General features: G+C 37.7%; 1 protein-coding gene across 3 annotated transcripts in view; it reads left to right on the forward strand.

Moving 5' to 3' along the window:
* Positions 1-16342, forward strand: part of NEK10 (NIMA related kinase 10) — a 267865-nt gene that overhangs the window by 49460 nt on the left and 202063 nt on the right. For all 3 annotated transcript variants that reach the window (XM_057700444.1, XM_057700445.1, XM_057700446.1), the window contains exons 7-11: positions 561-602; positions 2034-2112; positions 3058-3125; positions 4628-4707; positions 15120-15206. In XM_057700444.1, coding sequence (XP_057556427.1) covers positions 561-602; positions 2034-2112; positions 3058-3125; positions 4628-4707; positions 15120-15206 — 356 coding nt within the window. The remainder of the gene's footprint in view (positions 1-560; positions 603-2033; positions 2113-3057; positions 3126-4627; positions 4708-15119; positions 15207-16342) is intronic.

Raw genomic sequence — 16342 nt, forward strand, 5'->3', positions numbered from 1 at the left:
AATTAACCAGAGATCTTGTTGAAATTCAGAGTGTCATTCAGCAGGTCTGGGTCGAGTAGGAGGTGCTGCATGTCTAATCAGCTCCAGATGATGCTGTTGTAGCTGGTCCATGGACCACACGAGGCAGAGGCCTAGAGGAAGGTCTGGGGATTCAGTGATGCTGGACTCTCATCCAGCCTCTGTCACGTTTAGGCAAAATTGTTTACCTTTCCGGGTCTTAGTTTTCCTACCCTGTAATATGATAGGGTTGAAGGGAGTGATATCTAACAGCTCTTTCCAGCTGTAACATTTTATGATGAAATGGGAGGAAGTAGAGAATGAGGAGGCAGGCTGCAGTTCTGAGCACACTTAATTCTCTTAATCTCAACCCAGCTTTCATATTTCTTAATAGTTTATCTTAAATATAGTGTGAATGACAAACGTTAAAGTTTTCCATATTTATGTTAGGATATGGACCTTCAAAAATAATTAAAACTCATGACTTAATAAATTGCATGTAAAATACATTCCCCCCACCACTCTCATCTTTCATGTGTGTTCTGTTGTTTTTATTTCATTAGGAAATACTCCATAGCTTGGGTGGGACTGAAAACCTAGCTCAGGTAAGATTCCTTTTGTGGTGGCTGGTCTTGCCTTTCTCTTTCAGGCAGAGATGACATGGGTGTGTGACAGAAGATGTCTTTCTTACCTTAGCTGCCTGCCAAGGAGAGGAGCAGGCAGGGCTGTGAGTGTGAGCCTGAGGCAGGACACGCAGAGAGCAGGGAAGGACTCATGACATTTTCTCCTGGGTCATTGGGCTCACTTTACCCAGCCTGTTGAAATGAGGAAGTTCTATCAATATAAGAGGTCCCCTGTCTTTAGTTAGTAAAGAAAGTAAATAGATGTTGGCTGGCAGGCCCCGGGCCTCAGCATTGCACCTACCAAATGGTGGGAGACAATACTGGTTATGAAGATGTTCATAACTTTTTCACACTAAAAAGAATTACTATGCTCACTAAAATATTAAAAATAAGTGACAATGTGAGGAATGCTCTTGACTTCATTTATTTTTCTGCTTTGGTAACAAATGAGGGAAGGTAAGGAGATGAATATATATGCTGAGACAGTCCAATATTTGGGCTTATTAATGCAATAAAACAAAATTTCCAGAACTTCCAAAATAAAACTGTTTCCATGGAAACAATTGAAACAGCTCCTTCTCCTGAAATCTATACCATGTATGGAAAGAATAATTTTCATAATAAACCCATGGCCCTGCAAACTCATTCAGAATTATTCATGGATGATGAGTTTTAATGGCAACTTAATATTAAATCTATTTTATTATTTTTTTATTCTTGGGAAATTGATAAAACATATCTAGTTTTTATTTTTAAGAAATTTTTTAACTGGCTAGAGGTTTAGCTCATTTAATGAAATAATCTTTTATAAAATTATATTGTAAAGGATCATTTTATCCATTTTACTTCCATTAAAATATCAGAAATGAATGTGTGTTTCTCTGAATGTATCTCTTATTACAATCAGTCATTCACAGTGAGGGGTTATCACACTACCTCATACATTTCATTCTAATTATTGCTATCTGCTTGTGTGCTGGTTAGATATAATTTAGAATATTATAAAACATAAGGTAGATAAAATATAGGCAGTGTGTTATTAAAATTCCACTAAAAAGGTACATCGAAGAATTAAAATTCTATGTACTACATATTATGCATCTTACTTGTATTTGGAGGCTAAATTACAACAGAACGTTATTCAGTTATGAGTCATCTTGAGACTTTTGAGACTTGAAACCACCTTTCCAGGTCCCTCCCTCCACTTCGGGGGTCATTCCAGAGAAGTCAAGAACCCAGAAACTCTCCCCTACCTGCACTTGAGTGAAGCAGGCCCAGGGCCCCCCAGAGTTGTTTGGTGAACTGTTGTGCCACCTACGGGTCATTCTTAGAAGTGTACAGCTTTGCCCCTCACCCGCTGTGTGCTGGAGCGTTCTCCCCACTGACGCGCCTGTTGGTCTGGTCCCCCCGCAGTGCATGGAGATGGTGGCCCACGGATACCTCGGCTATGGGGAGGCGCAGCACAGCGTGGACAAGCTGGTCAACATGACGTGTAAGCACAGCCCTGGGACGAAGCCACCCTTTCAGGCTACTTTGAATACCCCGGGGAGGGGGGGGTTCCCACATAGCTATGGGCTTGAGAGCCCTCACCAGTTCTTATGCTCAGTGGCAAAAGGTACCCAGAGGGGAGATTTTTAGTTCACAATTCTTACCTTGAAAAGCCCAGTTTCACGTTTAAGAAGATTTTCATTGAGCACAAGTGTAATTTATTTAGTGCAAGAGACACGTCTTTCCAAAAAAGCAAATTTGGGTAAAAATATTTTTTGCCTCCTTTGATTTCTATTAAAATGCCAGAGATTGATCAGTTTTCATGTATAAAATTGGGATAGTAACAACACCCACTTCCAAAGCTTCTCTTTTTGGAAGCTCTTCCCAGCCCACCTCCCATGCTCTCTGGATTTGGTGAGCACGCACTCACGCTGTTGGGGGAGCGAGCCCACTTTCTCTGTGTGCACAGGCTGTTTGCAGGACAGGGCCTTAATTCTCAATTCCAGGAAGAGAGGAGTCTGTGGTGAGCCCCAGGCACCAGGAAGGCTCTGTGAGGCCAGCCGTTACCCTCTGCTGAGGAGCCTTGCTAAGTCGATCACATGAGAGCTCTATGGGGACGATCTTTGAAGAACAGGTTTCACTTTGAACTTGTAATGATATTAAGGAACTCATTCAACTTTAATTGGAAGGGAAGATTTGATTTTCTTGCTATCTCTGTGTTTTATTATAATAGCAACATATAATAAATACCAGTTGAGCTTGAAGGGTGATTCTTGGAGTAAAAAAAGAACAAAACAATGCTGTCCCTGCTCCACTGTCCTTTTTGTGTGGCCTGTGTTCCCATTTCTCCTTCCCCTGCTTGCCCATCAGTACTTGAGACCTGAGGCTCTATGAGCACTATCCCCTTTAAGCTTCACATCCCTCATTGAGATATTCCTTTCTTTCATAGATATTTTTCAAAAACTGGCTGCTGTCAAAGACCAAAGAGAATGGGTCACCACAAGTGGAGCCCACAAGGTGAGTGGTCGCAGAATGAGTTCCTGCTTCAGCTTCACGTGGTGGTGGATCACATGCTGGAGGCCACGGCCCTTGTGGTCAAGCCACGTGTAATTATAATTTGCAAAGCTGCTAACCTAACCTAAAGTTGTCAGTCTCTGTTAACCCACCTAAGGAGTAAATAATAGAAAGAACAAATAGAGGTTTTCTGAAACTTTTTTCTTTTTTCTATGCCATTTAATTCTTTATTGCTCAATCAACTAAGTTTATTGCTTAATTTAAATGCTGCTTTAAAACATTTACTATATATAAACTGACCCTAGGTGTGTGTTTACAAATATATATATATTCCATTTGGCACATGAGGTTATATTAGTTTGAACCATGTGAAATTACCATGTCTGAGGGTCAATTTCATATGGTTTAACCTCATAGTAAGATGGTTTAGTATTACAAACCTGTGGGTCAAATACATATTTCAAGATGAATGAATGCAGGTTTAATCAAAACAGATTACTTTTATATTTATAGCAAAACTATTTAGATGGTAGCTGTCTAGAGCCAGGTTTCAATAATCTGTTGAGTTTTTATATCCCAGGAAGCCACTTTCCAGCATATATTAGAGGAAAATTGCCCAAGATGTGTTAACACATGCTGTGTGAAGAGGTCAGCAATCTTTATTTCAATAACTGTATATTTCACTGATATCACTTAGAATTTGAAGAACATTTGTGAGTAGCATTAAGGTGTTAAGGGTGGATGTGACAAAAATTGTGAAATGATGTCAGTGACTAGAGTTTGGGAAATATTATGTTAGAAGACAGAAAGGAAAAGTGAGAGAAGAAAAAGAGGAAGGGATCTGAGAAACAATGACAGCTCCCACATAGTGGAAACCCAGAATCAGCCTAGTGGTTGTTATACAGGTCCCAGCTGTGGCCTGAACTATACTTGGGTGTGTACTTTGAGGGACTCTGAGTTCTAAAAATGTAGAGGAAAGATATGTAAATTTGCAGGAATGGGAATCCTGAGAAGGTGACTGGTTAGATTTAGACAACTCCCAGCTCAGTGAGGTCACTTAGCATCAGTCAGAAATTTGAGAGGCACATAGATTGTCTGGTAGTGTTAACATCTATCTTGCTTAGTTTGGGGGAAAAAAGACAGTCTTCAACATTTTGTTGAAAAAATACTTTCTTAATTTGGAAAGTGCCTGTCACAATGCCAGTGCCTGACCGAGAATGAGTGTTCAGTGACCGGTCACTACCAGAAGACAGAGAGCAGACAGTGTGAGCGCCTGGAAGTAGAGGGCCATGTACCTTGGTCCCTTTGCTTACTATCCTGGGCAAGGAATGCTTACAAGGAGCTCGTCTGAAGAGGGGGTAGACGCCTGCCCTGTAAGAACTGGGGGTCATGAAAATTTAACAAATCTTTTGAGGTTAAGCCTCTATGACCTCTAGAAGGAAACATACTGTTCAAGAAGCTAGCAGTACTTACATAATTAAACCTTATTTTACTTTATTTTTCAGACATTAGTAAATTTACTCAGTGCCCGAGATACTAATGTTCTGTTGGGTGCCCTTCTGGCTCTGGCTAGTTTAGCTGAAAGGTGAGTGTATTTTAATAAGTTCTGCTAAGTTCCATCAACTTAGATACGAGAAATGCAAAATAGATCAGTTTCTCTATTTTGTCACCTACTTAGTTAAAATTTGTGAAAAATTAACATGAAGCACCATTAATCTATTGAAGAGGACCCAGGATGTAGAAGCATCATCTTAGAATCCAAGTCAGAACAGAAAGCAATTTGAAATCTTCTTTCTTTTCCTGACCAGAAATATTTACCTAGTCTTATCATCTGACCCTCATTTACTTCTACTTTCAAAATTACACAGTATTTCTTTGACAGTTGAATCTCCCTGACTTGCTTTCTTCATTTTCTCCTCTATATTTATTTTAACATTTTCAAACATTTTTGCCCTTTAAAAAATTCTAGATAACCCCTACAGATGTTATGATTATTTTATTTTATTTTAGTTTTTTTTTAGTTCTTTTTTTTTCAGATCTTTATTGGAGTGTAATTGCTTTACAATGCTAGGTTAGTTTTTGTTGTACAACAAACTGAATCAGCTATATGTATACATATATGCCATATCCTCTTCCTCTTGAAGCCTCCCTCCCACCCTCCCCATCCCACCCCTCTAGGTCGTCACCAAGCATCCAGTTGATCTCCCTGTGCTATGCAACAGCTTCCCACTAGCTATCTATTTTACATTTGGTAGTGTGTATATGTCAGTGCTACTGTCTCTTTGTCCAGCTTTCCCTTCCCCTTCTGTGTCCTTGAGTCCGTTCTCTACATCTGCATCTTTATTCTTGCCTCATCACTGGGTTCATCAGTACCATTATTTTTAGATTCCATATATATCGTTAGCATACAGTATTTGTTTTTCTCTTTCTGACTTACTTCACTCTGTATGACAGACTCTAGGTCCATCCACCTCACTACAAATAACTCAATTTCATTCCTTTTATGGCTGAGTAATATTCCATTGTATATACGTGCCACATCTTCTTTATCCATTCATCTGTTGATGGGCATTTAGGTTGTTTCTGTGTCCCGGCTATTGTAAATAGTGCTTCAATGAACATTGTGGTACATGTTGTTTTGTTTGTGTTTTGTTTTTTTTTAAGAATTTTATTGAGATATATTTGACATACAATAAACTGCATATTTTTAAAGTGTACAATTTGATTTTTTTAGTAATGTATGTATGACCAGCCCAAACTCCCGATTTATCCCACCCCAAACCCCACCGCCCCTCCATTTTCCCCCCAGGTGTCCGTATGTTTGTTCTCTACATCTGTGTCTCTATTTCTGCCTTGGCAAATTGGTTGATCTGTACCATTTTTTCTAGATTCCACATATATGTGTTAATATATGATATTTGTTTTTCTCTTTTTTGACTTACTTTACTCTGTATGACAGTCCATCCATATCTCTACAAATGACCCAATTTCATTCCTTTTTATGGCTGAGTAATATTCCATTGTATATATGTGCCACATCTTCTTTATCCATTCATCTGTTGATGGGCATTTAGGTTGTAAATAGTGCTGCAGTGAACATTTGGGTGCATGTGCCTTTTTGATTTACGGTTTTCTCTGGGCATATGCCCAGTAGTGGGATTGCTGGGTCATATGATAACTCTATTTTTAGTTTTTTAAGGAACCTTCATACTGTTCTCTATAGTGACTCTATCAATTTACATTCCCACCAGCAGTGCAGGAGGGTTCCCTTTTCTCCACACCCTCTCCAGCATTTATTGTTTGGAGATTTTCTGATGATGGCCATTCTGATGAGTGTGAGGTGATATCTCATTGTAGTTTTTGATTTGCATTTCTCTAATAATTAGTGATGTCGAGCATCTTTTCATGTGCCTCATGGCCATCTGTATGTCTTCTTTGGAGAAATGCCTATTTAGGTCTTCTGCCCACTTTTTAATTGAATTGTTTTCCTTTTTTAATGTTGAGCTGCATGAGCTGCTTGTATATATTGGAGATTAATCCTTTGTCAGTTGCTTTGTTGGCAAATATTTTCTCCCATTCTGAGGGTTGTCTTTTTGTCTTGTTTATGGTTTCTTTTTGCTGTACAAAAGCTTTTAAGTTTCATTTGGTCCCATTTGTTTATTTTTGTTTTTATTTCCATTAGTCTAGGACGTGGGTCAAAAAGGACCTTGCTTTGATTTATGTCATAGAATGCTCTGCCTATGTTTTCCTCTATGAGTTTTATAGTGTCTGGCCTTACATTTAGGTCTTTAATTCATTTTGGGTTTATTTTTGTGTATGGTGTTAGGAAGTGTTCTAATTTCATTCTTTTACATGTAGCTGTCCAATTTTCCCAGCACCACTTATTGAAGAGGCTGTCTTTTCTCCATTGTATATTCTTGCCTCCTTTGTCAAAGATAAGGTGACCAAATGTGTATGGGTTTATCTCTGGGCTTTCTATCCTGTTCCATTTATTTATATTTCTGTTTTTGTTCCAGTGCCATACTGTCTTGATTACTGTGGCTTTGTGGTATAGTCTGAAGTTGGGGAACCTGATTTCTCCAGCTCCATTTTTCTTTCTCAAGATTGCTTTGGCTATTTGGGGTCTTTTGTATTTTCCATAAAAATTGTAAAATTTCTTGTTCTAATTCTGTGAAAAATGTCATTGGTAATTTGAAAGGGATTGCATTGAATCTGTAGATTACTTTGGGTAGTATAGTCATTTTGACAATATTAATTCTTCCAATCCAAGAACATGGTATATCTCTCCATCTGTTTGTATCATCTTAGATTTCTTTCATTGGTGTCTTATAGTTTTCTACGTACAGGTCTTTTGCCTCCTTAGATAGGTTTATTCCTAGGTATTTTATTCTTTTTGTTGCAATGGTAAATGGGAGTGTTTCCTTAATTTCCCTTTCTGTTTTTTCATTGTTAGTGTATAGGAATGCAAGATACTACTGTGCATTAATTTTGTATCCTGCTATTATACAAAATTTGTTGATTAGCTCTAGTAGTTTGCTGTTGGCATCTTTAGGATTTTCTGTTTATAATATCATGTCATCTGGAAAGAGTGACAATTTTACTTCTTCTTTTCCAATTTGGATTCCTTTTATTTCTTTTTTCTTCTCTGATTGTTGTGGCTAAAACCTCCAAAACCATGTTGAATAATAGTGGTGAGAGTGGGCACTTTGGTCTTGTTCCTGTTCTTATAGGAAATGCTTTCAGTTTTTCACCATTGTGAATAATGTTGGCTGTGGGTCTGTCATATATGGCTCTTTTATTATGCTAAGATATGTTCCTTCTATGCCCACTTTCTGGAGAGTTTTTATCATAAATTGATGTTGAATTTTGTCAAAAGCTTTTTCTGCATCTATTGAGATGATCATATGCTTTTTATCCTTCAATTTGTTAATATGGTGTATCACATTGATTGAACTGTGTATATTAAAGAATCCTTGCATTCCTGGGATAGACCCCACTTAATCATGGTGTATGCTTCTTTTAATATGCTGCTGGATTCTATTTCCTAGTATTTTGTTGAGGATTTTTGCATCTATGTTCATCAGAGATATTGGCTTATAAAATTTTGGGTTTTATTTATTTATTTATTTATTTATTTATTTATTTATTTATTTATTTATTTACTTTTTGGAGGGGTACACCAGGTTCAATCATCCGTTTTTATACACATATCCCCATCTTCCCTCCCTTCCTTGACGCCCCCCCAACCCCCCCCCACCCTCCCCGTCCCAGTCCTCAAAGGCATCTTCCATCCTCGAGTTGGACTCCCTTTGTTATACAACAACTTCCCACTGACTATTTTACAGTTGGTAGTATATATATGTCTGTGTTACTCTCTCGCTTTGTCTCAGTTTCCCCTTCACCCCCCGCCCCCTCCCATACCTCGAGTTCTCCAGTCCATTCTCTGTATCTGCATCCTTGTTCTGGTCACTGAGTCCAACAGTACCATTTTTAGATTCCGTATATGTGAGTTAGCATACAATATTTGTCCTTCTCTTTCTGACTTACTTCACTCTGTATGACAGACTGTAGTTCTATCCACCTCATTACATATAGCTCCATCTCATCCCTTTTTATAGCTGAGTAATATTCCATTGTATATATATGCCACATCTTCTGTATCCATTCATTTGTTGATGGGCATTTAGGTTGCTTCCATGTCCTGGCTATTGTAAATAGTGCTGCAATAAACATTATGGTACAAGTTTCTTTTGGGATTATGGTTTTCTTTGGGTATATGCCCAGGAGTGGGATTACTGGATCATATGGTAGTTCTATTTGTAGTTTTTTAAGGAACCTCCAAATTGTTTTCCATAGTGGCTGTACCAACTTACAGTCCCACCAACAGTGCAGGAGAGTTCCTTTTTCTCCACACCCTCTCCAACATTTGTTGTTTCCAGACTTTGTGATGATGGCCATTCTGACCAGTGTGAGGTGATACCTCATTGTGGCTTTGACTTGCATTTCTCTGATGATTAGTGATGTGGAGCATCTTTTGATGTGTTTGTTGGCCATCTGTATGTCTTCTTTGGAGAAATGTCTATTTAGGTCTTCTGCCCATTTGTGGATTGGGTTATTTGCTTTTTTGGTATTAAGCTTCATGAGCTGCTTGTATATTTTGGAGGTTAATCCTTTGTCCGTTGTTTCATAGGCAATTATTTTTTCCCACTCTGAGGGTTGCCTTTTAGTCTTGTTTATGGTTTCTTTTGCTGTGCAAAAGCTTTTAAGTTTCATGAGGTCCCATTCATTTATTCTTGATTTTATTTCCATGATTCTAGGAGGTGGGTCAAAAAGGATGGCGCTTTGATGGATGTCATATAGTGTTCTGCCTATGTTTTCCTCTAGGAGTTTGATAGTGTCTGGCCTTACATGTAGGTCTTTAATCCATTTGGAGTTTACTTTTGTGTATGGTGTTAGGAAGTGTTCTAATTTCATTCTTTTGCATGTTGCTGCCCAGTTCTCCCAGCACCACTTATGGAAGAGGCTGTCTTTTTTCCATTGTATATTCTTGCCTCCTTTGTCAAAGATAAGGTGCCCATATGTGTTTGGGCTTACTTCTGAGTTCTCTATTCTATTCCATTGATCTTCCTTTCTATTTTTGTGCCAGTACCATACTGTCTTGATCACTATGGCCTTGTAGTATAGTTGGAAGTCAGGAAGCCTGATTCCACCAACTCCATTTTTCCTTCTCAAGATTTCTTTGGCTATTCGGGGTCTTTTGCGTTTCCATACAAATCGTAAGATTTCTTGTTCTAGTTCTGTGAAAAATGCCATTGGTAATTTGATCGGGATTGCATTGAATCTGTAAATTGCTTTGGGTAGTACAGACATTTTCACGATGTTGATTCTTCCAATCCAGGAACATGGTATGTCCCTCCATCTGTTTGTGTCATCTTTGATTTCTTTCATCAATGTCTTAAAGTTTTCTGCATACAGATCTTTTGCCTCCTTAGGCAGGTTTATTCCTAGGTATTTTATTCTTTTTGTTGCAATGGTGAATGGGAGAGTTTCCTTAATTTCTCTTTCTGCTCTTCCGTTGTTAGTGTATAGGAATGCAAGAGATTTCTGTGCATTAATTTTGTATCCTGCTACTTTACTAAACTCATCAATGAGTGCTAGCAGTTTTCTGGTAGAGTCTTTAGGGTTTTCTATGTATAACATCATGTCATCTGCAAAGAGGGACAATTTTACTTCTTCTTTTCCAATTTGGATTCCTTTGATTTCATTTTCTTCTCTGATTGCTCTGGCTAAAACTTCCAAAACTATGTTGAATAATAGTGGTGAGAGTGGACACCCTTGTCTTGTTCCTGTTTTTAGGGGGAATTCTTCCAGTTTTTCTCCATTGAGAACAATGTTGGCTTTTGGTTTTGCATATATGGCTTTTATTATGTTGAGGTAATTTCCTTCTATGCCCATTTTCTGGAGAGCTTTTATCATAAATGGATGTTGAACTTTGTCAAAAGCTTTTTCTGCATCTATTGAAATGATCATATGGTTTTTATCCTTCAATTTGTTGATATGATGTATCACATTGATTGATTTGCATATATTGAAGAATCCTTGCATCCCAGGGATAAACCCCACTTGATCATGGTGTATGATTTTTTTAATGCGCTGTTGCAGTCTGTTAGCTAGTATTTTGTTGAGGATTTTTGCATCTATATTCATCAGTGATATTGGTCTATAGTTTTCTTTTTTTGTGACATCTTTGCCTGGTTTTGGTATCAGGGTGATGGTAGCCTCGTAGAATGAGTTTGGGAGTGCTCCGCCTTCTGCAATATTTTGGAGGAGTTTGAGAAGGATAGGTGTTAACTCTTCTCGAAATGTTTGATAGAATTTGCCTGTGACGCCATCTGGCCCTGGGATTTTGTTTGTTGGAAGATTTCTTCTTTCAATGGTTGCTGGAAGATTTTTAATCACAGTTTCAATTTCAGTGCTTGTGATTGCTCTATTCATATTTTCTATTTCTTCCTGGTTCAATCTTGGAAGATTGTACTTTTCTAAGAGTTTGTCCATTTCTTCCAGGTTGTCCATTTTATTGGCATATAGTTGTTTGTAGTAGTCACTTATGATCATTCATATTTCTGCAGTGTCAATTGTTACTTATCCTTTTTCATTTCTAATTCTGTTGATTTGCATCTTCTCCTTTTTTTCCCCCAATGAATTTGGCTAATGGTTTATCAATTTTGTTTAGCTTCTCAAAGAACCAGCTTTTATTGATCTTTGCTGTTGTTTCCTTCATTTCTTTTTCATTTATATCTGATCTGATCTTTCTGATTTCTTTCCTTCTTCTAACTTTGTTTTTTTTTTGTTGTTCTTTCTCTAATTGCTTTAGGTGTAAGGTTAGGTTGTTTATTTGAAATGTTTCTTGTTTCTTGAGGTAAGATTGTATTGCTGTGAACTTCTCTCTTGGAACTGCTTTTGCTGCATCCCATAGATTTTGAATCATAGTGTTTTCATTGTCATTGTTTCTAGGTTTTTTTTTTTTTAATTTTCTCTTATTTCTTCAGTGATCTCTTGATTGTTTAGTAGCATATTGTTTGGCCTCCATATGTTTGTATTTTCTACGGTTTTTTTCCTGTGATATCTAGTCTCATAGCATTGTGTTGAAAAAGATGCTTGATATGATTTCAATTTTCTTAAACTTATCGAGGCTTGATTTGTGACCCAAGATATGATCTATCCTGGGGAATGTTCCATGTGCACTTGAGAAGAAAGTGTATTCTGTTGGTTTTGGATGGAATGTCCTGTAAATATTGATTAAATCCATCTGGTCTAATATGTCATTTAAAGCTTGTGTTTCCTTATTTACTTTCTGTTTGGATGATCTGTCTATTGGTGTCAGCGGGGTATTAAAGTCTCCTACCATCATTGTGTTACTGTCAATGTCCCCTTTTATGGCAATTAGCATTTGCCTTATGTATTGAGGTGCTCCTGTGTTGGGTACATAGATATTTACAATTCTTATATCTTCTTCTTGGATTGATCCCTTGATCGTTATGTAGTGTCCTTCCTTGACTCTTATAATAGTCTTTGTTTTAACTTCCATTTCCAGCTTTCTTTTGACTTCTATTTGCATGAAATATCTTTTTTCCAGCCCCTCACTTTCAGTCTGTATGTGTCCCTAGGTCTGAAGTGGGTCTCATAGATAGCATACATATGGGTCTTCTTTTTGTTTGCATTCAGCCAGTCTGTGTCTTTTGGTTGCAGCTTTTAATCCATTTAAGTTTAAGGTAATTATTGATATGTATGTTCCTATTACCATTTTCTTAATTGTTTGGGGTTTATTTTCATAGTCTTTTCTTCCCTTGTGTTTCCTGCCTAGAGAAGTTCCTTTAGCATTTGTTGTAAAGCTGGTTTGGTGGTGCTGAATTCTCTTAATTTTTGCTTGTCTGTAAAGCTTTTGATTTCTCCGTCAAACCTGTATGAGATCCCTGGTGGGTAGAGTAATCTTTGTTGTAGGTTTTTCCCTTTCAAGACTTTGAGTATATGCTGCCACTCCCTTCTGGCCTGCAGAGTTTCTTTGGAAATATCAGCTGTTAACCTTATGGGGGTTCCCTTCTGTGTAATTTGTTGCTTTTCTCTTGCTGCTTTTAATATTTTTTCTTTGAATTTAATTTTTGTTAGTTTGATTAGTTTTTGTCTCAATGTGTTTCTCCTTGGGTTCATCCTGCATGGGACTCTCTGTGCTTCCTGGACTTGATTTACTATTCCTTTCCCATGTTAGGGAAGATTTCGACTGTAATCTCTTCAAACATTTCTCAGACCCTTTCTTTTTTATTTCTTCTTCTGGGATGACTAGAATTCGAATGTTGATATGCTTAATGTTGTTCCCGAGGTCTCTGAGACTGTCCTCCATTCTTTTCATTCTTCTTTCTTTATTCCACTCTGTGGTAGTTATTTCCACGATTCTACCTTCCAGCTCACTTACCCGTTCTTCTGCCTTAGTTATTTTGCTCTTGTTTCTTTCTAGAGTATTTTTAATTTCAGTTATTGTGTTGTTCATTGCTGTTTGCTTGCTCTTTAGTTCTTCTAGGTCCTTGTTAAACGTTTCTTGTCTTTTCTCTATTCCATTTCTGAGATTTTGGCTCATCTTTACTGTCATTACTCTGAACTCTTTTTCAGGCAGTTTGCCTGTTTCTTCTTCATTTATTTGGTCTTGTGGGTTTTTTTCTTGCTCCTTTGCCTGCAAGATATTTCTCTGTCTTCTCATTTTGTCTAATTTACAGTATTTGAGGTCTCTTTTCCCTAGGCTGCAGGGTCATAGTTCCTCCTGCTTCTGTTCTCTGCCCCTGGTGGTGGGGTTAGTCCAGTGTCTTGTGTAGACTTCCTGATGGGAGGGACTAGTGCCTGCACTCTGGTTGGTGGAGCTGAGTCTTTTCCCTCTGATGAGCAGGGCCCTGTCAGGTGGTGTGTTTTGGGGATGTCTGTGAGCTTAGCATGCTTTTAGGTAGTCTGTGTGCTGATGGGTGTGTTTGTGTTCCTATCTTGCTTGTCGTTTGGTGTGAGGTGTCTAGTGCTGGGAGCGGCAGGCAGTTGGGAGGATCCATGTCTTAGATTCTGATAGAGGCCTCCATGAGAGCTCTTGGTGATTAATCTTCCCTGGGGCTGGGAATGCTCTAGTGGTCCAGCATCTCTGTGCTTCCACCCCAGAGCCTCAGGTCTGGCTTTTGGTTGAGGAACCAAGACCCCGCAGGTTGCTTGTCTTGGCAATGAAGGGCAATAAAGGGGATTTAAAAAAACCTCAAAAGGTCACTTCTTACCTGTTCATGGTGAGGAAGGGAAGCTTTGGGGCTGGAGAGACAGTTTTCACACAACGGATGAAAGTTGAGAGTCTGTAATGGAGAAAGTACAGACACTGGGAATCCTCTGGGCTCTCAGGGCTCACAGGCTGGCAGCAGTGTGAGGAAAGACTAAAGATATGTGGGCTAAACACTGTGATTATTTTAAATAAAAAAGCTTTACATATTTTTTTATGGCAATAAGTGGATCACTGCTTTTTTTCTTTTTTGTTTTTTCCCAATTTATTGAGGAATAATTGACAAATATAATTTTATGTATTTAAAGTGTACCACATAATGATTTGATACACAAATATGCTGTGAAATGATTACCAAGATCGAGATAATTAATACATCCATCACCTCTCATAGTTGACTCGTTGTTTTTGGTTTTGTGACGAGAATATGTGAGATCTTCTCTCAGCAACTTTCAAGTGCATGACCACATGTTATTAACTGTGGTTCCCATACTGCACATTGAATCCTCCATGCTTGTTCTTCTTATAACTGAAAGTGTGTTCCCTTTAACCTACATCTCCCTGTTTTCCCCTACTTCCAGCCCCTAGTAAACACCTTCCCTTCTGTTCTCTTTTCTATGTAGTCAGTTTTGTTTGCTTATTTTAGATTCTACATATAAGTGACACCATATGGTAGTTGTCCTTCTCTGTTTGGCTTATTTCATTTAATAGATTGTCCTCTAGGTTCATCCATATTGTCACAAATGACAGGATTTTCTTATGGCTGAATAACATTCAATTATGTGTGTATATAATGATATTCAGTTATAACTATATGTAAATATTAATTATATATGTTCAGTTGTATATAAATGTATATGTATATATCACATTTTCTTTATCCATTTCATCTATCAAAGGGCCTATAGGTTGTTTCTATATCTTGGCTGTTGTGAGTCATGCTGATCATTGCTTTTTTGTGAATAGCATATGATTCCCTTTGGAGAAAAGGAATCATGTTGTCATCATACTGTTATTAAACAAATTTAAATTTATGACATATAATACTTATTGAATGCTGGAATTTGATGTAGTCCTGTTCCATAGAGCTATATTGCATTTTGTTTCTCCTCCTGGGATAATATGAAGCCTAAGAAATGGTAAAATATGGATATGGTAAAATGCATTTTTCATAGTTACTGATACTTTTCAATTTGTAGTCCAGAATGTAGGGAGAAGATAAGTGAACTCAACATTGTAGAAAATCTGCTGATGATTTTACATGAATATGACTTGCTTTCCAAAAGGTAGGGTTGCTAACAGGGGAAAATGACCATGACTTATATTTGGTAAAAGTGATTGTTATTATTTTGATTATGTCATGTTCTTTACATTGTTAACTGAATATCATGAATTAACTCAGCATTTATTTTCTATTTAAGTTTGTATAAAGTAACCAATAGCAAAGAGGTATATTGAATTATCTTTGGTCTTACTTTACTTCTAGAACTGGTTATAGATTTGACATATATAAATTTTATGATCATGTCATTAATATTTTTGACATGATCTTGTCTCCTTAAGGAAAGAAATTCTGAGGTGGCTGTGCTTTTAATAATTTCATATTGTGTGTTGAATAAATGATTCAATTCCTAAAATGTATTTTGCTTAAGGCAAGTAAAATACATTAAGATAGCTGCTGACTTATTTCATGACCAAAACAGAATCTATAGCAAGATGAACTCATTTTCACTTGAACTACATATTGCCCTAACAACTTACTGTATCCAGATATTTATTAGGTTATCAAGTTGCAACCTACATCATTTGATATTTAGTCGAGTAAGTCATAATTTTCTAAAGAGTCAAATTAGTTAACAGAAATCCTAAGCAATAAAACCCTGACATTTAACTCATAGTAAATCCCTTGAATTCGTCTTCTAAGTCAATTTAACCCTCTTTTACAAAGTATACTTATAGACTTGGTTATCTGAATTGATTCACCCAATAGCCTCTGCACAGGTGTTGGAAAACCAAAGATGAATTGCATGGTATAGAAGAGGGGTAGACACACAAAATCTTCAGTTTTATCACAACATTGTAGGTGGCGTGGTCAGTGGATGCACAGGATAGATACCCTGGGGGCATGGAGCTGCACCTCCAACTGGAGCGAGGGGTCATGCGAAGTTTCCTAAAAGAAGGAGCAGTTGTCTAGACAAAGGAAGAGAGCAAGTGAAAACAGAATGTGCTCCCATCTGGAGGCCTACACTGATGTGTGAGAGGGGAGCGTGCATGGGTGGGCACAGCTGCAGCAGAGTGCAGGAGGGAGGTGCCAGAAAACTAGTTAGACAGCTGGTGGTGAGTCAGACATAGAGCTAATTTTGACCAGACCTTCTACATGCTAGGCTCTGCTCTAAGTACTTTTGTGTGTTAACTTGCTTGA

The sequence above is a fragment of the Hippopotamus amphibius genome, chromosome 11 (assembly GCF_030028045.1).
Source record: "Hippopotamus amphibius kiboko isolate mHipAmp2 chromosome 11, mHipAmp2.hap2, whole genome shotgun sequence".
Lineage (NCBI taxonomy): Eukaryota > Metazoa > Chordata > Mammalia > Artiodactyla > Hippopotamidae > Hippopotamus > Hippopotamus amphibius.